Source organism: Orcinus orca, chromosome 5 (genome assembly GCF_937001465.1).
Source record: "Orcinus orca chromosome 5, mOrcOrc1.1, whole genome shotgun sequence".
NCBI classification, from domain to species: Eukaryota; Metazoa; Chordata; class Mammalia; order Artiodactyla; family Delphinidae; genus Orcinus; species Orcinus orca.
In genome coordinates, this window is record NC_064563.1 from 134,951,457 (window position 1) to 134,979,068 (window position 27,612).

Sequence of the window (27,612 nt, forward strand, 5' to 3'; positions counted from 1 at the left end):
ATCCAAGGGATTTAGAACATACTAAGCTTTATGCATGAAAATACAAAGCTTATATATCACTAGCAAGGTTTAATGCATACAAAGGGATCTTCTGGAGATTCTTTGAGTTGACACCTTCCAGCTAATAGCACTGGGTGTGTGTTCACTCTGAGCTTCATGTCATCCCCATGATGTAAGCCATCTTCTATGTAAGACACTGAGCCCTTGATCTATGAATTCTTCTTTTCAATTTATTTTTTTTTCTTCTGCTTCTCATGTTTGTTTTTTTTAATTTGAAATCTAAACTGCAGTGTAGGTTAAAAAGTAACACTTTTTCAGTGCGAAATTTTTCATACAGTAATGCTCTTCCTTTAGATTTACAAAAGGATAAAAAGAATTTCTCAAGAGGTAAACAATAGTGGTCCAAGTATGAATTTAAGTGGATTCAGACATGTCTGGTCATGTCAGACAAACTGGTGAAACAGGCTGCTCTGGGCTGTTGGCTAAGAAACCTTCTAGAGGAGGATTTAATCTGTGTTCACTGTTTTTGTTCCAAAAGGCTTGTTCCAAGTGGTGAATGATGAAATAAGCTAAAAAGAAAGTCCCTCTAGAGAAACTGAGGAATTTTCTGGGAGAGAATAAATCTTGAAAGAAGAAAGAGCCAACAAATTTTCTTGACCTTGACAGAGTAATGGAGCCAGAGTTGACAGCCATGAGAAACTCTTATCAGCAAAGCATCTTTTGTGTTACTCAGGTTTGACTTGTACCATCATCCATTCATGAGAAAATGTATAGAATATTAAGAACACTCTAATAGAATGCAAAAAGAAATGAGAAAAGATCCCCCACCCCTATTTTCCATAGAACACTGTACCTCTATGATCCAGTGCATCCTGGCAGTGCTAAGTGGATCAGCCTTGTAAGGGACAATGGCCTTCAGTAGATGCCAACTATAGAAATGTAGTTCCTTCCCAGGAAATGAGTGATACTTCCCCATCACCTCCCCTTGTCCAAGAGAAAGTTTGGAAATAAAGCAAAGGCATGTCTGGCCAGTGGTACCAAGAAGATATTCAGTGGGAGAAAGGATGAATAAGAGTAGCATAGAAGAGATTTAGGAGAGTGAAAATATTTTGTATGATATTATAATGATGGATACATGCCATTGTATATTTGTCCAAACCCATAGAATGTACAACACCAAGAATGAACCCTAAGGTAAACTATGGACTTTGAGTGATTATGATATGTCAATGCATGTTCTTCAGTTGTAATCAGTATACCACTCTAGGGAGATATTGGTAGTGTGTGGGAGCAGAGAGTATGTGGGAAATCATAATACCTACCTTTCAATTTTGCTGCAAGCCTAAAATTGCTCTAAGAAAAAAGTCTTAAAAAAAGAAGATATTTAGCTAACAGCAATGTCACACAGAAGAATGCACTTGAATGCAAATATGAGAACCCCAGAATCCTTAGTCATTCTAGGAACATTTGAGGGACATTTGAGGGGGCTGATATCCTGAGTAAACAGGGACACGTTAATTTCATTTAGTGTTAACTGACACCTTAGGTGTTCTCAAGCTTATATAATGCGGTGAACTAGAAACATTTGCATCATACTATAACATGTAACCACAGCTCTCACTGCTTCACAAGTAAATTTTTTAGATTAGTTTCAAAAGAAGGAGTTAAAAAAATAAAAGCATCAGAAAGAAATATTTATATTTTATTAAAGTATCAGTTTATTAGACAAAAGCAAAATACAAGTTTTCTCTGTGGTCTTGCTAAAAAGAGAACATCATGGTAATGGTGGCAAGAAGAGTAAACCAAAATGAGGATATCAAACTAGAATGGTGATACATATTGACTATGCATTTAGATGGCAGCTTTAGAGGTAAAAATCACCAAATATTCATAGGGGCACTGTAACCATTGATAAATGCTATTAATTGATCCTGGATAAAATAGGGTGGATGTTTTGGGGATGAAAGCACAAAATAGGACCAAACAAATTTGGAGGTTTTCCCTCTGCATCCAATTTCCATTTTCTTTAGTAAAAACTAAGGAATCCATATCCTCCGTAGCACGATGGACGGTGACAGCAGCTGTAACTGTAGCTTCCATAACCAGAGCCATATCCATAGCCTCTGAAGCCACAGCCATGACCCAGTCTTTGGAAGCTTCCATGTCCACAGTCATGGTCATGGCCCAGGCCAACAAAGCCTCCATAGCTGAAGCCCAAGCCTCCATATAGTTGCTGTAATGACTGATGATATCAGAGGTGGTGAGTGAGTTTGCTGCTCCATGCAAGACACAGAGTGTGAATGTCGACATCTTTACAGGGAGGCTTATATACCCTGGTCAGAGAATGTGATAAAACAGGTGCCCATCCTTTGGTTTCATTCATGAATTATACTTGCCTAAGAAAACTCCTAAATCTATGATGCTCTGACCATACTCGTTAAGAATGTGTTAACCAGCTTGGCTCCCTAGTTAGGTTGTTCCTGAGATAGGTGCATTAATTTTCTTAAAATGAATTGCTCTTTCTTTAAAGTATAGGCATACAAACCTTAAATTGAATTCTTTATCACCAGTCACTTAACATCAGTTATATTAAATGTTGTTGAATTTCTAATTATCTTCTCATCACAGGCATTTGAGGGTTGTCATAACTGATTCTAGGAAATATAAAGACATTTAAATTGATCAATTTTGTCAAAAGGCACACATATTTTGCAGCATGAGACACAAAGGATGCACCTTTCTTCAGAAGATAAAAGAATATTCTAAGTCCAGAAATATTTGGTTCGCTTGCTGTGTATACCAGAAAGCGACAAAAAAAGCTCACTTGATTTCTAGAGTTTTAGAACTTTGACCATGTACTATGATAGATTTATTTTTGGTTTTACACACCAACATACTTGTTTTGGTTTAAAAACTAGCAGAATTGGACTCAGAAATGGAGAGACTATCACAGTGATCAAAACTCCATCTTGTGAAAAACCTTCATGCACAGTTATTTTTTTTTAATATCCTGAACAGTTTCCCCAGAATAAGTTCTAGTCTCACTGCTGCTCCAAATGCAGATTATACTCACCTCCACACATTTTCTCTCTTTCTCTACTCTTCATCATTTATCCATGTACTTTACATCTTTTTCGAATTCCATTTTGAACATCATCCAACTTCCTCCCTCCATGATTCATTATGCATCCAGGTAAAAGTGTGAATAGAGAAAAATGGTTTGGGCTCTAACCTACATACTCAAATCAACACTGAATTCCTTCCATCTAGATCTCATAGGCAATATATTACATTTGCCTTTGTCTTCTCTTTACCTAGTCTGTGCCAATTTTTTGTTACTAGTCTTTTCTAAAATATCAACTAGACCTTTCTATAAGATATTGATACTTGTTTAAAACATATTTCAACTCCTAAAATCATCTGAATTTTAAAAGGACTTGTACAATCTGGAATACTTAAATTATCTAAATATGCAGCATAATTGTAAAAATGGACAGAGAATAAGGAGACACTCTTTGGAAATGTTTGGCCTGATATTCACAGAGTTCTTCACCTCAGCCCAGAGAGGTAGTTACTAATACCCAAAGTTGATCCCATACCTGAATAAGCCCTAGGTAAGTGTGCCCATATCTTGAAACTTGAGACTCACAAAACATGTCTTATATGACTATAACCATATTGCTAAGCTTTTGCTGAGATCTATAAGTAATATTTGGATGACATATTTTTTGACAGATTTGTTCACTAAGCTGACCCTAGTATCTAAATAAAGCATAGCAACAGTTATTTTTTAAAGAATTATAAGACTTTAATATTAAAACAAGGAACATGCATATCATAACCTGAGCAATTCACTGGCTATTCTAGAAATATTTTAAGTTTGACATGAGTTCCAACAGGCTTTCTGGTTACAGATTAGCATTTAATCCAGTATAAGGCTTTAAACTCCATACTACTCTAACCCTACTTTATTCCATTTTTATTCCTCATTTCAGAAAATCAGCCAATTGAAAATAAGAATCTTTTTATTTTTAATGAATAATTTACAAATATGAATAAATTACATAACATTAAGGATTTCACATTCTTCTTGAGTAACTCTGTCAGAGCATGTGACCATGATTAAGAGCTATTTTTTTAAATGTATAGACTAAATGTATAGCTATTTTTTTAAACGTAAAGACTGTCTCTACCTTATATATGGAAAGAATATGGGATACAAATGAAAATCTTCAATAACAATAATGCTAAATGTGTTTTCAAAAAAGAAAACATGTGACAAAGGTATGCATATTTCATAAATGTCCATTAGTTGCAAAAGCAAGAAAAAACAGTTTGAAAAATATGGAACAAATCTGTATTTTTTTCCTCCACATGCACAGGAGAAAAAGTCATGTTGGAAATTTCTTTGGGGAGTTATTATTTTTCTGTCCAATCAGTGGATCAAAAGCAGATTTGGATTGTCATTATATTTTTTAAAGTTTTAACTCATGACCTAAGTTTCTGTTCATGGAGTGAAAAATGTTCTCACATTTTCCCTGGAAGTAAAGAAGTCTTTTGTTAAAAATTCAAAACATTTTTCTCTCACCTAAGACATAGATCAATGCAATCTTAGCACAGAATTATGATAATATTGATTATACTAAGAATGTCAGCAACAATAATAATATTGTTTGATTGTATTGATTATTTACTCCTTGTCAGCCCCATGGATACTGTCCCTAGAGTTATTAACCAAATGAAAGGAAAATAGAAATTTTGTCCTCCTGGGTCAAAGTACATAGTCTGATCCTTCAGTAGAGTAACTTGTCTTTATTTCTCCTGCTCAGCCCACTGTGAAGCTACATACAACTTTTAGGTAGCAATGACTAAAAAGAAGAAGTCATGGGTTTTTTGTTTTGTTGTGTCTTGTTCTTGTGTCTTGTTCTTACTTAGACTTGAGTTTTAACATTGCTCATTGTTTAGTTACATTCAACAGCAGATAGACTAGAAAATTATAAGTACAATCTCTATCTCAGAACAATAAAAATGTTAAAGAAGCACAGGTGTTAATCAAGGTAAAGGGACCAATCTTCAAAAATCAGTTGTCATAATTTAGCTCTTCTTGTAACCATGAACAGAACATTTTAAATGGTCTATTTGACAACCTTCAAAGAGAAAATACATAAAGAGAGAGTCAACATAGTATAGTTGTCCTGGGACTCAGGACAACAGGGTTCAGACCCTAGTCTTACCACTAATTTTCAAGGGAAAATCATTTATTCTGAGATACTCTGCCTGCAAGATTATGAGGCAGCATTATAAAGTTCTAACATCCCTTTCAGTTTTTTAAGTCTATGATTTAATTTTAGTCCTTTTTTAAAGTTATATTTGCCCAGTTTATACCAAATATTATTTGGTTTATATCATTACCTGAAGATATCATTCAGTTTTAGGAAAACTAGTTAGGAAATCTTGTATTTTACCTATTCTATTCCTTATTTCTTATGTTGCAATAAAATGATTGTTTTTGAAGAGATAATGTTTGAAATTCATCTTTATATAAATTAAAAAAATTATTGAATGGTAATTTTGGTCAGTTGAAGGTAAACAATGTTTTGTTCCTTGATGATATTTCCGTTCATTTATTGTTCTTACTGGATTACAAATACTTCAGTGTAGTAATGATGATGAAGATGAAGGACAGTGTTCCCATAAAAGGATAAATGAGATGAGTTGCATGTCCAAGTTCACATTTTTATTATCCAATTTGTCAATGACTTTTAAGTAATTTAAGTCAGTCTTATCTTACATGCATAACAAACTAGATGAAAGCAAATTATGAATAAAGGAAGATAACATATAATTCAAAGATTCACAGAAAAGCAGAGCTTACATTCTCTAAAAATTTAGAAATATGGATTATAATATTTGTGAAATGCAAGTATGCTCTGACTACAGTTTTAATAATATGGATGGCTAGCAACTATAAATAGGTGTGTCTAACATGACTTGTTTTTATAAAAAAAAAAAATTAAAGGAGATAATCCTTGTATTTATAATTGACAAATAGCAAAAATACATATAGGTATGTACACATAACTGAGTTAAATGAACCCCAAAGAGCTATATTTTCTATTTCAAATTAGGTCATTTATTGGTAGTCAACATACATCATCTGTTAGTGCCCAAGCTAACAGATGCCAGAAGACATAAGGCAGACATGCTTATAAATTCTCTGAAATTCTTGTTTCTCTTGCTAAATAGGTCTAGGGTAATCTCAATTCATTGACTGAATAATGTTGTGTCAAATCCACTCATGGTAGCAGGTACTGGGTTACTAGGGCCATAGTTCAGTAGAAGCTAGATAATCCATAACCTCCATAGCACAATGGACCACAATGGCAGCCAGATCTGAAGCTTCTATAACCAGAGCCATGTCCGTAGCCTCCGAAGTCACAACCATAGCCCAACCTGCAGAAGCTGCCACATCCACAGCCATAGCCATAGCCCAGACCACTGAAGCCTCCATAGCCACAGCCCAGGCCTCCATAGTAGTTGCTGTCAGGGGTGGTGAGTTTGGTTTGCTGTTCAAAGCAAGAACCTAAGTGTGAATATCAACATGTGTAGAGGGATGCTTATATACCCTGGTCAGAACATGTGGTAAAATATGTGGCCATTCTTTTGTATCATTCCAGATTATTCATTTACTTGAGGCAAATTCTTCATCTGTTTGCTGACACAAGGAAAGGCACACACTCATTAAAATATTTGAGCTTGGTTAGCTGCCTGGTCAAAAGGCCCTTGAACTCATTACAGTCTTTTTTAATGAAAAAAAAAAAATCTGTCTTCAAAGTCACAAAGTAAAACTTCCCTGAATAGAATTCTTCATTACTAAGCATATTACATCATTCATATTTGATGGAGTTTTCTCATTAAATATTTTCTCATTTTCATAGCATTTTTTGGATTGTTGTGTATTAATTCCACCTAGATTTAAATACGTTGATCAAGATTAAAGTTTTTTGTTTTTTGTTTTTTTGCAGTACGCGGGCCTCTCACTGTTGTGGCCTCTCCGGTTGCGGAGCACAGGCTTCGGACGTGCAAGCTCAGCGGCCATGGCTCACGGGCCCAGCCGCTCCGTGGCATGTGGGATCTTCCCGGACCGGGGCACGAACCCATGTCCCCTGCATCGGCAGGCGGACTCTCAACCACTGCGCCACCAGGGAAGCCCAAGATTAAAGTTCTTAAATCTATAAAATTATCCAAATAAATATCAAATTTATTTCCCATTTGTATATACATATAAAATATATATGCATATACATATATATCATATATATATACACACACAAGACAAACTCACTTTCAAAACCAGTCTGAAAACCATTAAAAAATATTCCCTTTACACAATTACCCACTTTTCCAGAATGGACAATATCCAAAATATGATCTAAAAATGCAGATGATCTTGGCTCTATGCTACACAGTTACCATTTTTCTTCTCTTCTCTATGCTTCTTTATAATCCATATATCATTCTCTTATTAAACATCTCTTTAAATCTCATTCTATGTTCATTCCCAATACATGCTTGCACCAGCTAGGTCTTTTGTTCTTACCCACTTTTTCCAATCAATATTTTATCCCTCTACTCACGTCTCTAATTTTATCATAATAATTTTGCTCTTAAATTTTTCTTTTCCAATTCTGTGTATACCAGACCCTTATTTTTTCTCAGGTAATCAGCAAATATTTTTTTCATAGTTACTTATTCATTAAGGTTTTAAATTTAAGATATACATATATATGTTTGTATGCTCTTAAAATCATACAATATTTTTTAACAGGGCTTCTTAAAATCCTCTTGCCTTGAAATCTCCAAAAATGAATGTGCAGTGATGAAATGACTGAGACAAGAATCAGGTATATGAAGTAGTGGGCCAGTCTTCTGCTGTTTCTCAGTTTGCTCTGTGAAGATGGCAAACCCATTCCAAGTTTAAGCCCCACTAGATGTGCCCATATCTTGGACACACATATATATGTAACACATTTTCTTTATCCATTTATCCATCACTTGTCTCTTAGGTTGATTCTATACCTGGGCTATTGTAAATAATGCTGCAGTGAACATGGGAGTGCAAATGTCTTTTTTTTTTTTTTTTGATCCTGCTGCACAGCTTGCGGGATCTCAGTTCCCCGACTAAAGGTTGAAACCGGGCCCCAGCAGTGAAAGCCCAGAATCCTAACCACTAGCCCACCAGGGAACTCCCCGCAAATATCTTTTAGAGTTAGTGTTTTTATAACATTTTTGATAATACATTTCCCTAACTGGATTTGTTTACTGTTTTTCTAAACAAAAAATATTTGTTGAATTAATGAAAAAATAAATTCTGCATGACACACAACTTGTAATAATTCTCTAAGTTGAATTATGGACTCAAATGGCTTTCAGGTTTTAAAGGAATATTTAACTTAAAGGAATAATTAATCCTGTTTTTTCCTTTAGCAAACGTTATTCCATCTTTATTTTTTTTTCTGAAAAAGAAAATAGTTGGCAAAAACTATCTTTTTTCCTCAGTGAGTCATTTTGAAGTCAAATGATCACAAATAAATCTAACAAGTTTAAGAATCCCATGAATGATTAAGTAAATTTGCTAGATTGTCTGTGATGAGGGCTAATTTATGTTATTTCCAATGAAAATAGCTATGCTCACATGGATAAAATCCAATAGATTTTACAAATTTTTAAAAAATCTCAATAATGAAATATACCATGACTTATTTGTGTATTTTCAAAGAAAATAATATTATGTCAATATATAATTAAGAACAAAAAATTGTGAAACAATGCTGTGAAATATATGAGCCAAATATTTTTTATTGACTTTTTTCTGGGTTAAAAAATAAAACAATTATAATATCCTTTAGATACTAATTATTTTTGAAAACTGAAAAATGTTTATTTCTTTTGAGATTTTTTTGTGTTTTTTTTTGTTGTTGTTGTTAGATCAGTGGACTCAAAGACTTGCACAATTCTTTGTTAATCTTTTTGGGAGCTTTCTACAAGAAGACAATCAGTTGATTGTGAAGCTCAGATCCTGTGTTGATGTGCTAAATGATGAAAATATATTCTTCCACTGGCCAAATTGTAGCTTTTATTAGGAAGCTAAGGGCACTTCTACCATGAATTCAAAATGTGTTTCTTAGACATAATTAATTAAATCATAAAATAGGATGTAATAAAATATGATAATGTATTTCACTAGGAGTATCATGCACACTAGATTGTTTCCCAGTCTAATGACGTTGATGGCTATTTTTATTTTTAGACCTATAAGGCATGTCCATAGACTGTGGAACTATTACCTCATTAAGTGTGCAAAATGGAGCCACACAACTCTATCTCACCTGCTCTGTACACTGAGACTCTACAACACCCAGACTGAATTGATTGAAAGGATAGGCGATAACTAATGCCTGAGCAAATTTCTCTTTATGTAGGTTAAGTATGTACCTTTCAAATGAAGACTTTGATCTTGTATAAATATAGGTATACATGTATAAATATAATAGATATAGATATAGGTGAAATCTAGATAAAGCTAACATTGAAATTGAGTTTTATTTTTTATATGTTCTATAAGAATAAAATGTTATAAAAATGGTAATTCTATCTAAGAAGGTGAATCCTCTTTCACATCCCCCATAAATTCAGCTAAGTTCATGGAAGCTGAGCAAAGCTTTCAAGATACTCCATTTGCTTGTATGAATGGGGAAAATACATTGAAGAAGGCAGCTGCATTCTGGCACCTAGATTCATAAGATCTTGGCCTTGGTCCTGATGCTATCACTAGAGCTAATATATAATTCTATAGAAGCCAATTACTTTTCTGAGATTTTTTTAAGCTGAGAAATGCGGTACAAAGCACTGCTGACATTTAATGTTTGTTTATGATACTGCTATCTGACTGAATCAAATATATTTGACCAGTTTAAACAAAATATCCCCTCATAGATACAGAGAATAGATTGGTGGCTGCCAGAGTGAGGGGGTTGGGAGTGGGCAAAATGAGTGAAGGAGGTCAAAAGCTGCAAACTTTTAGTTACAAACTAAGTAAATCACGGTGATATAATGTACAGCATAGTCATTATAGTTAATAATACTATATCGCATATTTGAAAGTTACTAAGAGAGTAATGTTAAAAGTTCTTATCACAGGAAAAGAAAATGAAACTGTGTGTGGTGATGGATGCTAACTAGAATTATTGTGGTGTATACAAATATTGTATACAAATATTGTATACAAATATTGAATCATTATGTTGTTTACCTGAAACTGGTAGAATGTTATATGTCAAGTATACCTCAATAAAAAAATCTTAATTTTATATTATTACCTGAATATATCATTTTATTTTAGGAAAGAATTGGTATTTGCTTACATATTTTTCTTATTTTACCAATGAAATGTCCCCTCCTGTCCATTTTTATAAGGGGAAATTCAGATTTAACTGAAATTCAGATTTATAGGAAAGCTCTTTGGATATAGCTGTGCTTGTTATCAGCTTAAGCTAAAAAATAAATTAGTTCACGATTATGTCTTGTTGTTTTTTTCCCTTCTTAGGTTGAAGAAATGGTGAATATAATGATGGTAGTAAAGAAGAATACCATGTCAAGTCATGAAGATTCAGTAAGAATAGGAAAGCTAACAAAAAAGTCTTAGTTAAAACGTTTTCAGTTAAATGACCTCATATGAAAAATGTTACCCTAATTCATTATTTACTTATAGATCAGCTGCTTGATGAAAATATCAAAGAAAATAATGTATAGAAGACTATGATACACAGGGTGGATTATACTAAATATAAAAAATTTGGAAAGGTGGTTTACTTTCATAGCCTAGTGACGGTTTGATCTATTACCATGTATTTGCATTTACAATAAAAAGCCAAATAGATTTTGAATAAATGGAAGGATTCATTATGCATTTGGACTGAATTGAGAAATGTGAGTTAAGTTAAATAAAACACATGTATTTGATAAATAAATATATAGATATGTTAAATCGGCATTGTTTTTGTTGTTGACTTAAATCTGAATACTATCTAAACAAAAGCAAGAGATGTAAAAATATTAAACCACTAACAGTTTTGAAAAAATCTTTTCATATTAGTCTAGAATTAGTCTTTATATCAGTCTTTCTATCTGTATGGATATTTGTGAGGTATATGGAAAAAAAAATGATTCTAAGCCAAGGAGATACCATCCCTTACTGACAATCGAGTAGGATGGAACCATCATCACTTCCATATAATTGAGTTTCATGAACAAGACAAAAAACATATTTTGTTTTCAAATTTAATGTTTTACTGAAAGGTAAACAGATAATCCAGTTAGCTTTAAAAAAAAATTAGAGGAGTCTAGGATTATGATGGAGGTATAGGAGTGTATTGAAAAATTGTCCAAAATTCTGAGAAGCTAGATACTTCTGTGCAGATAACTGCAGTATGATCTTTGTGGTCCAATTTTTGAGATCAGATTTGGAAAGCCCCATGTAATTTCAGATATAGGGCTCCTAGGGAAGATTTCAGTAGAAGCTAGAAAATCCATATCTATCTTCTACAGAATGATGGGTAGTGATGGCAGCCATATCCAAAACTTCCATAACCAGAGCCATATCCATAGCCTCTGAAGCCACAGCCATAGCCCAGTCTGCGGAAGCTGCCACATCCACAACCGTAGCCATAGCCCAGACCACCAAAGCGTCCATAGCCATAGCCCAGGCCTCCGTAATAGTTGCTGTAATGGCTCTTGGTGTCAGGGGTGGTGAGTTTGGTTTGCTATTCAAAGCAAGAACCTGAGTATGCATGTCAGCATGTGTAGAAGGATGCTTATATACCCTGGTCAGAGCATGTGATAAATCATGTGTATACCCTCCTTTTATGTCATGTTTACATTATATATATACTTGGAATAACTCATTAATTCTTTGTCCCCTGACACAGGGAGAAGGCCTCACACTCATTAAAATATTTGGGATCACTTTGTTACCTAGTTAGGGTGTCTCTTAAAAGTTATTGCATCACTTTATTAAATCATCACTTGGCACACTTTAAATACACACAATTATATTTGTCAATTATACCTCAAGAAAGCAGGTGAAAAAAGTTATTGAACCACTTTATAAGAAGGAATGCTGTATCTTCAAAGTCTAGACATATCAGACCCCAAATACTATTCTTCATAGCCAGGCATACCAATCAGGTTTGATCGTGTTGTGGTTTTCAATTAAATATTTCATCATCTCTGGTTTTCTTTAGATACTTCACTTAAGAAAATTAAACCAAAGAAATTGGTCAAAGTTCTGTAATCAATAATATCCTTTTAAAGCATATTTTCCTCTGTCCCAAAACTGAATTATTTCTTTATTTCAGAAATAAGAAAACAGAAACATTTGAGAGCTGGAAAGAACCAGTTTGACTGTTGTGAACACTAGTAAGGAACTTTAGAAAAATAAATCTACTTTTTATTTAGTTTTAGAACATTGACCATCATAACTGACATACTTTTTACTTTTCATGCTACTTTAAAAAATAAAAAAACATTTTTGCTTTTTATGTTGATGAGCCAATAATGACATCATTATTAATTAAAATCCATAGTTTACTCTTCATTCTTTGTGTTGTACCCTTCTATGGGCTTTGACAACCATGAGATAAAATTGTTCAGAAACTGATGGCAAATCACAGTAATCAAAAATTTATTTCAAAAGTAGCTTTAAAAGCATATTAAAAGTTATCTTCTCAAATCCTGACCCTATTCTCTGGCATGTCATCTATCCAAGTTGCCTCCAAAGTGTACATATTCCTCCCTGTCTTTACATTCACCATTTCCTCCTGTTTATTCACCCATATATCTATCTTATACAATATCCTTTTTTTAATTAATAAATTTTATTTGAAGAATAGTTTTAAGTTTTCAGATTAATTGAGCAGGAAATACAGAATTCCTATATGTCACCCCCCATACACACACATACACACCAATATTAATACAATAATAATTAAAATCTGTAGTTTAGATTAGTGTTCACTCTGTGTTGTACTGTTCTGTGGATTTTGACAAATGCATAATGTCATTAAACTCCATTACAGTACCATACAGAATAGTTTCACTGCCCTAAAAATCCCCTTTGCCCCCTCTATTCTTCCCTCCCTCCTTCCAAACTCCGGCAAATACTAATCTTCTGACTGTCTTCATAGTTTTTTCTTTTCCAGAATGTCATAGTGGAATCATACAGTATTTTGCCTTTTCACATTGACTTCTTTCACTTAGCAATAAGCCTTTATGATTCCTCCTTATCCTTCTGTGGCTTGATAGCTCATTTCTTTTTATCCCTGAATAATATTCCATTGTCTGGATGTACCACAATTTATTTATCCATTCACCTCTTGAAGGACATCTTGATTACTTCCAAGCTTTGGCAAATAGGAATAAAACTTCTATAAGCATCTCTGTTCAGGTTTTTGTGTGGACATAAATTTTCAAGCCATTTGAGTAAATACCAGGGAAAATTATTACCGAATCTTTTCCATAGGACCATTTTTAGCTTTGTGAAAAACTGCCAGACTGTCTTCCAAAGTTGCTGTACTATTTTTCATTCCCATCAGCAATGAATGATAGTTTCTGTTGCTCCACAATCAAGCCAGCATTAATTGTTTTTAGTGCTTTAAATTTTAGCCATTCTAACATATACGTTACTATCTCTTTTTACATATCATCTAGCCTCTGTCCTCCAATTAGCCATTAGCCTATGGTGGCTAGGTAAAATTGTGATGTACATAAAATTTCTCTCTGGCACCCATCAATTTTCACTCAGTCTATAGTTACTTAGTTAATCTCTTCCTTTTCTCTTCTTGTATCTTTACTTTTATGAAAACTGTTTTCCCTTTTATTCCCTTTGCTTTTTCTGTGTTTTATTTATTTATTTTTTTGGTCCCCTTATTCTCAGGAAACACCATACTAGTCTCACTAAGATATTAAATGTTTGTTAAGGTTTCTGATGTTAAAAAAATAATACAAATCCAAGGGCTCTATCAAATTCAATAAGATACCATTAACATTGGAAATGTCTTCAGCATCTCCAAATTGTAGATGTTATGTTAAAAGATAAGGGGTGGACAAAGACAATTGAGAGCAAAAGTCCCTCAGCTGACTCTAAGAAGTTAGTCACTTATAGCTGAAGCTTATCCCAAACCTGGTTAAATTTATCTAGTTTTGCGTTTAACATTTGGCTCTAGTCCTTAAGTTCGTGTGAACCTTATATAACCTCAAGTGTATTGTTCAGGTTCTTTTAGTCTTTTAAGTAATTTTCAAATGATGAATTCTCCCAACTGGATTTATTTACCTCTCTTAATAGCTACCATGTAATAAGAACACAACAAATATGTGTTGAAAGGATGAATGAATTCTAAGGTCTTTAAAATTAAGCATCACACTTCTGACAGGCATGGGTAACTCTGTGATGGCATCTAAACAATAAAGATTTAAAGGAGGAATAAGCTCAAATGGCTTTCTGAATTTAGAGGAACATATAACCATCATTTTATTTGCACTGGGTTTTTTTAAAGCATAATAATGAATTATATATTATATATAAATTTCAGTGTAAAATTTGATGAATTCTTATAAATAGGCATACACTACCCATACTAAGCATGCCCTAACGCCTAAAGTGTCTCTATGCTCCTTTTTTTTTTTTTGTCCTCACTTTCTAGAGATAACCATCCTTCTAGATTTTGACAGCAGTTTTTTTAGATCTTATCAATAGTTTTCCAAAATGATTTTCAGGTTTACAGTCCCACCAACAATGTAAGAGAGCTCCACTTGCTCTAAATCTTTGAGAACACTTGCTATTTTCAGACTATTTAATTTTGATCGTTCTTGTGGGAAAGTAGTAGTAGCTGAGCATTGTTTTAATTTGGCTTTTACCTGATGAGTAATAACACTAGGGACCATTATATACATTTATTGATCAGCTAGATAACCTTTTGGAAGTGGCTGTTCAATTATTTTGTTTATTTTTAATTGAGTTTGTAATATTTTAGTATTGATTTGTAGAGTACTTGGGTAAAAGTATTTTGTCAAATCTGTTTTAAAAGTATTTTCTCTATATATGTGGCTTGTTTTTGCACTTTAAAGTGATGTCTATGTATGAACAGAATTTCTTAATAGAATGAGTCCAGTTTATTAATTTTTAAATTTTATGTTTAATGCTTTTTTGTCTTAAAAAACTCTTGGCTACCTCACCTCTTATTTTTTAATTCCTTTGTCTTCTCTCTTCAGAACTTGTTCCATTTTTTATTGTTCATCCTACATTAAAAGACAGTTGTTAATTTCAATATTTCATTCTCATTAAGTCAACAGGAAGCCATAAAATCAGAAATAACTCAAACAGGTTTAATGATGTCACACGCTGACCATTTAATTCTGCCATATCTTCCCTCAGTTGTGGTGCTGATGATCCTGTGATGCATTTTCTCTGGACCAGTAACAGCTTTTCCCTAAAAGAAGATTTTGGAGCTCTTCTGTTAATTCCAACACAAATCAATATAATGTACCAGTAAGAGGTATAATAATAAAGCTGCATTATACTAAGAATGCTAAGCAGTTTCTCCAAATAGTTATACTGATTATAGTTTTTCTTTAGCTACATAAAGTCTTTCTTTAGACTATGATTCTACTGTCCAGTTAGGGGGTAAAGTATTTTCGTATGAAATTATGTTTTATTCAGTCAAACTGAAGATTACCATCCTCCAATGGTGACACTGAAATATATCTACCCTGACCTATTTACTATGAAGCTACGATTCCTCTCCTGAGTTGAATAAAAGGATATGATCTGGCTGAGTAAATCCATCCATATGTGCAGTAAACAAGTCTAAGCTTTTCAAATGCATTATAATAATTTTTTAAAAGTAGAGTTGGCTTTAACACTATTTACTAGAACCTATTTTTACAAAGAAGCTCAATTAGAAATTGATAGTTCGGAGGAGGAGCTTCAAGATGGCGGAAGAGTAAGATGCGGAGATCACCTTCCTCCCCACAGATACACCAGAAATACATCTACATGTGGAACAACTCTTACAGAACACCTACTGAATGCAGGCAGAAGACCTCAGACCTCCCAAAAGGCAAGAAACTCTCCATATACATGGGTAGGGAAAAAGAAAAAAGAATAAACAGAGACAAAAGAATAGGGATGGGACCTGCACCTCGGGGAGGGAGTCGTGAAGAAGGAAAGGTTTCCACACACTAGGAAGCCCCTTTGCGGGCGGAGACTGTGGGTGGCAGAGGGGGAAAGCTTCGGAGCCGTGAAGGAGAACACAGCAACAGGGGTGCAGAGGGCAAAGTGGAGAGATTTCTGCACAGAGGATGGGTACCGACCAACACCCACCAGCCCGAGAGGCTTGTCTGCTCACCTGCCGGTGTGGGAGGGGGCTGGGAGCTGAGGCTTGGGCTTCAGAGGTCGGATCCCAGGGAGAGGACTGGCGGTGTGAACACAGCCTGAAAGGGTTAGTGTGCCACAGCTAGCTGGCAGGGAGTCCAGGAAAAGGTCTGGAACTGCCAAAGAGGTAAGAGACGTTTACTTCCCTCTTTGTTTCCTGGTGCACGAGGAGAGGGGATTAAGAGCGCTGCTTAAAGGAGCTCCAGATAAGGGCACAATGCGGCTAACAGCACGGACCACAGAGATGGGCATGAGACACTAAGGCTGCTGCTGCAGCCACCAAGAAGCCTGTGTACGAGCACAGGTCACTGTCCACACCTCCCTTCCAGGGAGCCTGTGCAGCCCACCACTGCCAGGGTCCCGGAATCCAGGGACAACTTCCCCAGGAGAACGCACGGCACGCCTCAGGCTGGTGCAACGTCACGCTGGCCTCTGCCGCCGCAGGCTCGCCCGGCATCAGTACCCCTCCCTCCCCCCGGCTTGAGTGAGCCAGAGCCCCTGAATCAGCTGCTCCTTTAACCCTGTCCTGTTTGAGCAAAGAACAGACGCCCTCAGGCGACCTACATGCAGAGACGAGGACCGAATCCAAAGCTGAATCCCAGGAGCTGTGGGAACAAAGAAGAGAAAGGGAAACTCTCCCAGCAGCCTCAGGAGCAGCGGATTAAATCTCCACAATCAACCTGATGTGCCCTGCATCTGTGGAATACCTGAATACACAACGAAACACCCCAAATTGAGGAGATGGACTTTGGGTGCAATGATATATATTTTTTCTTCCTTTTACTCTTTTTGTGAGTGTGTATGTGCATGCTTTGTTGTGTGATTTTGTCTGTATAGCTTTGCTTCATTTGTCCTAGGGTTCTGTCTGTCCATTTTTTTGGTTTGTTTTTGTTTTTTTATTACTTACAAAATATTTTTTCTTAAAAATTATTTTTTATTTTAATAACTTATTTTATTTTATCTTCTTTCTTTTTTTCTCCATTTTTGTTTTGTTTTGTTTTGTTTTGTTTTTGTGTGTGTGCGGTACGTGGGCCTCTCACTGTTGTGGACTCTCCTGTTGCAGAGCACAGGCTCCGGACACACAGGCTCAGTGGCCATGGCTCACGGGCCCAGCCACTTCATGGCATGTGGGATCTTCCCGGACTGGGGCACGAACCTGTGTCCCCTCTATTGGCAGGTGGACTCTCAACCACTGCACCACCAGGGAAGCCCTTTTCCTCCCTTTTATTCTGAGCCATGTGGAGGACAGGCTCTTGGAGCTCCAGCCAGGCATCAGGGCTGTGCCACTGAGGTGGGAGAGCCAAGTTCAGGAAACTGATCCACAAGAGACCTACCAGATCCACGTAATATCAAATGGCAAAACTCTCCCAGACATCTCCATCTCAACGACCTTGGAGTAGAGAGTTGGAGTTGCCAAGACCCAACTCCACTCAACAACCAGCAAGTTACAATGCTGGACACCATATGCTAAACAACTAGCAAGACAGGAACACAACCTCATCCATTAGCACAGAGGCTGCCTAAAATCACAATAAGGCCACAGACACCCCAAAACATACCACCAGATGTGGACCTGCCCACCAGAAAGACAAGATCCAACCTCATCCACCAGAACAAGGCACTAGTCCCCTCGACCAGGAAGCCTACACAACCCACTGAACCAACCTTAGCCACTGGGGACAGACACAAAAAACAACAGGAACTACGAACCTTCAGCCTGAGAAAAGGAGACCCCAAACACAGTAAGTTAAGCAAAATGAGAAGACAGAAAATCACATGGCAAATGAAGGAGGAAGGCAAAAACCCACCAGACCTAACAAATGAAGAAGAAATAGTCAGTCTACCTGAAAAAGAATTCAGAATACTGATAGTAAAGATGATCCAATATCTTGGAAATAGAATGCAGAAAATAGAAGAATAGTTTAACAAGGACCTAGAAGAACTAAAGAGCAAACAAACAGTGATGAACAACAAAATAAATGAAATTTAAAATTCTCTAGAAGGAATCAATAGGAGAATAGCTGAGGCAGAAGAATGGATAAGTGACCTGGAAGGTAAAATAGTGGAAATAACTACTGCAAAGCAGAATAAAGAATGAAAAGAATTGAGGACAGTCTCAGAGACCTCTGGGACAATATTAAACACACCAATATTCGAATTATAGGGGTCCCAGAAGAAGAAGAGAAAATGAAAGGGACTGAGTAAATATTTGAAGAGATTATAGTTGAAAACTTCCCTAATATGGGAAAGGAAATAGTTAATCAAGTCCAGGAAGCACAGAGAGTCCCATACAGGGTAAATCCAAGGAGAATCATGCCAAGACACATATTAATCACAGTATCAAAAATTATATACAAAGAAAAAATATTAAAAGCAGCAAGGGAAAAACAACAAATAACACATAAAGAAATCTCCATAAGGTTAACAGCTGATCTTTCAGCAGAAACTCTGCAAGCCAGAAGGGACTGGCAGGACATATTTAAGGTGATGAAGGAGAAAAATCTACAACCAAGATTACTCTACCCAGCAAGATCTCATTCAGATTTGGCAGAGATATTAAAAGCTTTACAGACATGCAAAAGCTTAGAGAATTCAGCACCGCCAAACCAGCTTTACAGAAAATGTTAAGGGAATTTCTCTAGGCAAGAAACACAAGAGAAGGAAAAGATCTACAATAATAAACTCAAAACAGTTAAGAAACTGGTAATAGGGATATACATATAGATAATTACCTTAAATGTAAATGGATAAAAGGCTCCAACCAAAAGACATAGACTGGCTGAGTGGATACAAAAACAAGACCCATATATATGCTGTCTACAAGAGACCCACTACAGACCTAGGGACACATACAGACTGAAAGTGAGGGGATGGAAAAAGATATTCCATGAAAATGGAAATCAAAAGAAAGCTGGAGTAGCAATTCTCATAACAGACAAAATAGACGTTAAAACAAAAACTATTACAAGAGTCAAAGAAGGGCACTACATAATGATCAAGGGATCAATCCAAGAAGATATAACAATTGTAAATATTTATGAAGCCAATATAGGAGCACCTCAATACATAAGGCAAATACTAACAGTCATAAAAGGGGAAATCGACAGTAACACAATCATTATAGGGGAGTTTAACACCCCACTTTCACCAATGGACAGATCATCCAAAATGAAAATAAATAAGGAAACACAAGCTTTAAATGATACATTAAACAAGATGGACTTAATTGATATTTATAGGACATGCCATCCAAAAACAACAGAATACACATTTCTCTCAAGTGCTCATGGAACATTCTCCAGGAAAAGTCATATCTTGGGTCACAAATCAAGCCTTGGTAAATTTAAGAAAATTGAAATTGTATCAAGTATCATTTCTGACTGCAATGTTATGAGACTAGATATCAATTACAGTAAAAAAAATATGTAAGAAATACAAACACATGGAGGCTAAACAACACACTACTTAATAACCAAGAGATAACTGAAGAAATCAAAGAGGAAATCAAAAAATACTTAGAAAAAAATGGCAACGAAAACCAAACAACCCAAAACCTATGGGATGTGGCAAAAGCAGTTCTAAGAAGGAAGTTTACAGCAATACAATCCTACCTTAAGAAACAAGAAACATCTCAAATAAACAACCTAACCTTACACCTAAATCAATTAGAGAAAGAAGAGCAAAAGAACCCCAAAGTTAGCAGAACAAAAGAAATCATAAAGACCATATCAGAAATAAATGAAAAAGAAATGAAGGAAAGAATAGCAAAGGTCAATAAAATCCAAAGCTGGTTCTTTAAGAAGATAAACAAAATTGATAAACCATTAGCCAGACTTATCAAGAAAAAAAGGGAGAAGACTCAAATCAATAGAATTAGAAATGAAAAAGAAGTAACAACTGACACTGCAGAAATACAAAGGATCATGAGAGATTACTACAAGAAACTCTATGCCAATAAAATGGACAGCCTGGAAGAAATGGATAAATTCTTAGAAATGCACAACCTTCTGAGACTAAACCAGGAAGAAATAGAAAATATGAACAGACCAATCACAAGCAATGAAATTGAAACTGAGATTAAAAATCTTCCAACAAACAAAAGCCCAGGACCAGATGGCCTCACAGGCGAATTCCATCAAACATTTAGAGAAGAACTAACACCTATCCTTCTCAAACTCCTCCAAACAATAGCAGAAGGAGGAACACTCTGAAACTCATTCTATGAGGCCACCATCACCCTGATACCAAAACCAGACAAAGATGTTACAAAGAAAGAAGACTACAGGCCAATATCACTGATGAACATAGATGCAAAAATCCTCAACAAAATACTAGCAAACAGAATCCAACAGCACATTAAAAGGATCATATGCTATGATCAAGTGGGTTTTATCCCAGGAATGCAAGGATTCTTCAATATAGGCAAATCAATAAATTTGATACACCATATTAACAAATTGAAGGAGGAAAACCATATGATCATCTCAATAGATGCAGAGAAAGCGTTCGACAAAATTCAACACTCATTTACGATAAAATTCCTCCAGAAAGTAGGCATAGAGGGAACTTTCCTCAACATAATAAAGGTCATATATGACAAACCCACAGCCAACATCATCCTCAATGGTGAAAAACTGAAACTATTTCCACTAAGGTCAGGAACAAGACAAGGTTGCCCACTCTCACCACTATTATTCAACATAGTTTTGGAAGTTTTAGCCACAGCAATCAGAGAAGAAAAATAAATAAAAGGAAACCAAATTGGAAAAGAAGAAGTAAAGCTGTCCCTGTTTGCAGATGACATGATACTATACATACAGAATCCTAAAGATGTTACCAGAAAATTACTAGAGCTAAACAGAGGATTTGGTAAAGTAGCAGGATACAAAATTAATGTCCAGAAATCTCTTGCATTACTATGCACTAATGATGAAAAATCTGAAAGTGAAATTAAGAAAACACTCAATTAACCATTGCAACAAAAAGAATAAAATATCTAGAAATAAAACCTACCTAAGGAGACAAAACACCTGTATGTAGAAAATTATAAGATACTGATGAAATAAATTAAAGTTGATACAAATGGATGGAGAGATATACCATGTTCTTGGTTTGGAAGAAGCAACATTGTGAAAATGACTCTACTACCCAAAGCAATCTACAGATTCAATGCAATCCGTATAAAACTACCACTGGCATTTTTCACAGAACTAGAACAAAAATTTTCAAAATATGTATGGAAATACAAAAGACCCCAAATAGCCAAAGCAATCTTGAGAAAGTAAAATGGAGCTGGAGGAATCAGGATCCCTGACTTCAGAAAATACTACAAAGCTACAGTAATCAAGACAGTATGGTACTGGCACAAAAACAGAAATTTAGATCAATGGAACAGGATAGAAAGCCCAGAGATAAACCCACATACATATGGTCACCTTATCTTTGATAAAGGAGGCAAGAATATACAATGGAGAAAAGACAGCCTCTTCAATAAGTGGTGCTGGGAAAACTGGACAGCTACATGTAAAATAATGAAATTAGAGCACTCCCTAACACCATACACAAAAGTAAACTCAAAATGGATTAAAGACCTAAATGTAAGGCCAGACACCATCAAACTCTTGGAGGAAAACATAGGCAGAACACTCTATGACATAAATCAAAACAAGATCCTTTTTGATCCACCTTGTAGAGAAATGGAAAAAAAAAATAAACAAATTAGACCTAATGAAACTTCAAAGCTTTTGCACAGCAAAGGAAACCATAAACAAGACCAAAAGACAACCCTCAGAATGGGAGAAAACATTTGCAAATGAAGCAACTGACAAAGGATTAATCTCCAAAATTTACAAGCAGCTCATGCAATTCAATAACGAAAAAAACAAACAACCGAATCCAAAAATGGGCAGAAGACCTATATAGACATTTCTCCAAAGAATATGTACAGATTGCGAAGAAACACATGAAAGAATGCTCAACATCATTAATCATTAGAGAAATGCAAATCAAAACTACAGTGAGATATCATCTCACACCAGTCAGAATGGCCATCATCAAAAAATCTAGAAACAATAAATGCTGGAGAGGGTGTGGAGAAAAGGGAACACTGTTGCACTGCTGGTGAGAATGTGACTTGGTTTAGCCACTATGGAGAACAGTATGGAGGTTCCTTAAAAAACTACAAATAGAACTACCATATGACCCAGCAATCCCACTACTGGGCATATACCCTGAGAAAATCGTAATTTAAAAAGAGTCATGTACCAAAATGTTCATTGCAGCTCTATTTACAATAGCCAGGACATGGAAGCTACCTAAGTGTCCATCGACAGATGAATGGATAAAGAAGATGTGGCATATATATACAGTGGAATATTGGTCAGCCATAAAAAGAATGAAATTGAGTTACTTGTAGTGAGGTTGTTGGACCTAGAGACTGTCATACAGAGTGAAGTAAGTCAGAAAGAGAAAAACAAATACTGTATGCTAACACATATATATGGAATCTAAAAAAAAAATAAAAAATGGTCATGAAGGACCTATTGACAAGATGGGAATAAAGACGCAGACCTACTAGAGAGTGGATTTGAGGTTATGGAGAGGGGGAAGGGAGAGGGGGAAGTGTAAGCTGGGACAAAGTGAGAGAGTGTCAAGGACATATATACAACTACCAAATGTAAAATAGATAGCTAGTGGGAAGCAGACGCATAGCACAGGGAGATAAGCTCCATGCTTTGTGACCACCCAGAGGAGTGGGATAAGGAGGGTGGGAGGGAGAGAGATGCAAGAGGGAAGAGGTATGGGGACATGTATATGTATAACTGATTCACTTTGTTGTAAAGCAGAAATTAACACACCATTGTAAAACAATTATATTCCAATAAAGATGTTTAAAAAAAAAAAGAAATTGGTAGTTCAACATTCTGTGTCGGAATATTTGCAAATCAAAATAAATAGAGGTGATCCACCAGCTGTGATAATTTATCTCTTCAAAGACACATGGCCAGAACTTTCAAGATGTTTTATTTGATAGCATTTAAAAAGGAAGTGCTCAAGGAATGGGATAGGAAGCATGGTGAAGCAGACTGTCTAGTTCAGTAAAACTGGTTCTCATCTTAGTCTGTCCTGCTCATGCCATTTTTGATCATTAGCAATTCATTTTACTTTTTGGAGGTACTTTCCCATCTAAGATGCTGTTTTGTTAAGTTTTACAGTGCCCCAGCCAGCTTCACAATTCTGTCATTATATTATTGCCTTGGTTTTATTGAATTTAATAACTCAAACAAAAGATATTCACTTTTGTTTCACTACCTAAATATATAACATTTTTTTGGCAAAATGCTGACATTTTGTTATGTGTTTTTCATGGTCAAATATTTATTTGAAGTACTAACAAGAAGTGACCCACTTTTTGAAGGTCAGCATTTTAAGACACTTGCTAGAATGTATAAAGCTTCAGATCAGCCATAACCTCAATACAGATTAAAAAAAAAGGACCTATATACACTACCAAATGTAAAATATGTCCTGATCAAATGTCATTCCCAAGGAATGACAGTGATTTTTAAGTTTCCCTGATGAAGTGCAAAATATTTCAATGTGCTGATAATACTGAAGAACAATGGCATGTCACACCATGGCAGACCATGAGGAAAACATGATAGAGATTCAAAAACAGAAGTTCATTTTTCAATGTATATTTAGAGAGAAGTTTTATTCTATCATCAGGTTTTCTTATCACTGAAAGAGCTAAATAAATATCAATTTTGGACAAAACAGAAGAACACTTATTCTTCATGTTAGCTTCACTTTAAATATGAAAATATATAAAGTTGATATTTCAGTGCTGGTTTTAAATACCAATGTTATCTAAATAAAAGCATTGAATAAGATCTGGTTTAGCATTCAGAGAAAAAGATCTTTATTTTAACTGAAGGTTATGGTTTATGTGTATCTATCTAGCCATATGGGTGAGTGTAAGATCTCCTATTACCTTAGCTCTTCATGGAGTAGTTTATTTTTTTCATTGTCAATTAGGTGCAGTTACAAATAATCACATTGATATTGTGAGGTAAATAAAAAAATAACAGCCATGTATGCTGTCTTAACTTAGGAAAATGTATTGCAAAAGGATTAGATAAATCCCACAGTTAAGAAAGCATGAATAAGAGACAACAAGAAACATGAAGCAGACAATTATGAAATGATAAATATTCCTAAAATCTTAGACACTAAATACTTTTGATCTTGGCTTGGTCCTGGGTGATCTTGTTTGGTATAGTTATTTTAGTCAGACTTAGATAATTATTTTATGGCCTCAAATATTGGGCTCCTGGGGTAGGATTTCAACAGAAGCTAGAAAATCCATATCATCCATAGAAGAATGGGTAGCGATGGCAGCCATATCCAAAGCTTCCATAACCAGAGTCACAGCCATAGCCTCTGAAGCCACAGACATAGCCCAGTCTGCAGAAGCTGCCACATCCACAACCATAGCCATACCCCAGTCCACCAAAGCCACTATAGCCATAGCTCAGGCTATGGCTATAGTATTTGCTGTAGTAGATCATGGTGTCAGGGGTGGTGTGGTTTGTTTGCTGTTCAAGACAAGATCCTGAGTGTGGATCTCAACATGTGTAGAGGGAAGCTTATATACCTTGGTTAGAGCATGTGATAAATCATGTGTCATTCTACATATTACCTGTATAGCCTTCCTATGTGTCATTCTGCATATTACCTGTAATGTTATAACTCATTAATCTGCTGTCTCCTGACACAGAGAGAGGTCCTCATTCTCATTAAAATATTTCAGGTTACTTAGCTTCTTATTTAAGATGTCCTTGAGCCGGTTGCTTTGATTTTATGGGAAGAAATGTCTGACTCTTCAAAATTTGTGCATTCCAAACTCTAAGCTAAATTGTTTATTATCAGGTATACTACACCACTTACATTTGATGGCATTTCCTTTATAATTAAACATTTCCTCTGTTCTGTCATCTCCTGAATGAATAACTCCATCTCCAACTAAATTCACAGATATTTGTTCAATTTACAGACGTTAAATCTATATTTTTTAGAAAGCAAACTTATGGGGTGAGGACTGAAGAAAGTGCCTCTATTTAGAATATATGAAAACATTTTATTTTTTTTAAAAAAGCCATATGTTGATTTTTAACATTTAACTCATAATAACCTTTATAATTTTTGGCTTTACACACCATCTTTAGAACCTTTTGGTTGCAAAACATGGAACAATTAATTTCAGAAATTGAGGGCACAAAATCCAGCTTTTAGCTGGCTTATCGGAGTAGCAGTTCAATTTTCATTTCAAATCCTAAAACCTTCCTCCATAATTGGTTCTATTCAAAGTCCTACTAAAATTGCAGATTGCATCTGCGTCTATGTTTTTGCACAAGCCAGCTTATTTCTCCCTTTCCTTACCCTTCTTCAGTTATCCATATATGATCTCTATTTTCATTCTCACTTTAACTCTCATTCTTCTTCCCTTCCTCTCAATACTCATGAGGAACAACCAGGTAAATTTTTAAAGTTGACAATATTTCCCCCTACCCCAGTCTTCCACTTGCTATTCCAATAAATGTCTTTCTTTCTATCTCTTCTTTATATTTACCGTAATATCTTTCCATTTGTTTATATGTGTGTCCTGTACCCATTCATCTTCAGGCGATTTCTTACCACTCATTACTAATCTGTTAATTGTTCATTAAGGTCTTATCTTTTAAAACATACAACAAACTCCTAGGTCCTTCTGAATGTTAAAATAGTATCTTAATATTGAAAATATCTTCAAATTTTTGAAAATGAGAACACAATGTCAAAATAACACAGAACCAAGAGACAAGAAATATATGTGAGGACTTTCATCTTGGACTTCATGGAGTTCCTCTGCTAATTTCACTGTTAGTCAATGAGGTCCAAGGTTGACCCTACACTGGATTAATCTCCATGTAGCACCTGACTCTTGACTTGGGTCGGTAAAAAGTTATTTAATTTACACGGTCTTGAACATGTAGTTGAACTTTTGTAAGATTTCCAAGTATTTTATCGAAGATTAATTTCTTCAAATGGATGTTTTCACTTCTAAACAACAGAGTAGGGAATTAAGAATTGTTTATATAACTAATAAATAAAGTATAAGTAAATTACATTTACTATCATGGCTACCACAATCTATGCAACTCTCTGACTACACCTTAGCAAGCTACCTTTTGAAGCCACAATATGACTCAGTATGCCATAATCCATTTGCCATGTGTCTTTTATCCAAATACTGTTTCATGACTTCTCATTCTGAACTAGAAAGAGTTGATAAGCTCAATTTTTCATTTTCAGTTAGTCCTTTTGAAGACATAGAATCACAACTAATTCAGACTGAGTTAAGGATATCACATTTTGCCCATATAACTCAGCCATATTGTGTGAGAGTGATTAATGGAGAGTCTTGTTTGTTTGGAATAAAAAGGATGCATCGTCTTGAGATAAAACACTAAACAAAACATAAATGGAAAACTTCAACAGTCAAATAAAAATCAAAATAGTTTCAAGGAATAAAATGTGAGAGTTTTGCCCAAAACCAATTCGATTCATGGTCATTGGCAATAAAATATCAACACTAAAATATTATAGACTCTATGGAACAAATATTTGCCTTGTTTTTTTCCTAAGTGAAAAAAATGATCAAAATGAAAATATCCATTGGAAAATGAGCGATATATATTTCTTTAGAGAAATATTGTTTTATGCTTCTTTGTTAGGCCCTAAATAGACTGAATGATAATCTTTTTTTTTTTTCCTTCATTTCACTTTTAGGAAGTTTCCTTTGAAATTAATGTTAAACAATTCTATGATAATGGATGGCAAAGAAGAAAATGTGTTTGCTTTTGGGGTAAGTAATGGTCTTTACTTATATGTAATGGAAATTTTTGTTATACATTCCATAGTTTTCCTTAAAATTCAGACACAAATCAATAAAGTATGAAAATGTAGGTTACAAAAATATTATATTATACTAGGAGTGCCACACATGCATATTTCTCATTCTAATTTTTTTTATAATTATTTCTCTTTGCAACTTTGCAACAGCTTCCTCAGGCTGTGAAGAT

At 35.1% G+C, this 27,612-nt stretch overlaps 3 protein-coding genes across 3 annotated transcripts; all 3 read right to left on the reverse strand.

Annotated features, from left to right (window-relative positions):
* Nucleotides 1-2,026: 2,026 nt before the first annotated feature.
* Nucleotides 2,027-2,251, reverse strand: LOC105748864 (keratin-associated protein 19-5-like; the record flags this gene model as incomplete). The annotated part of the gene is made up of 1 exon (XM_033418558.2): nt 2,027-2,251. A coding segment is annotated over one exon (225 nt), but the record flags the coding sequence as incomplete, so codon positions are not given.
* Nucleotides 2,252-6,332: 4,081 nt separating this feature from the next.
* Nucleotides 6,333-15,000, reverse strand: LOC125964424 (keratin-associated protein 19-5-like). Its single transcript, XM_049709863.1, has 3 exons — nt 14,839-15,000; nt 11,654-11,822; nt 6,333-6,388 (listed from the first exon to the last, which is right to left on the reverse strand). The coding sequence occupies exons 1-3, from the start codon at nt 14,998-15,000 to the stop codon at nt 6,333-6,335; spliced, it is 387 nt and encodes a 128-aa protein (XP_049565820.1).
* A 9,858-nt stretch (nt 15,001-24,858) lies between these two features.
* Nucleotides 24,859-25,059, reverse strand: LOC117199132 (keratin-associated protein 19-3-like). Its single transcript, XM_033417734.1, has one exon. The coding sequence runs from the start codon at nt 25,057-25,059 to the stop codon at nt 24,859-24,861; it is 201 nt and encodes a 66-aa protein (XP_033273625.1).
* Between the last annotated feature and the right edge of the window lie 2,553 nt (nt 25,060-27,612).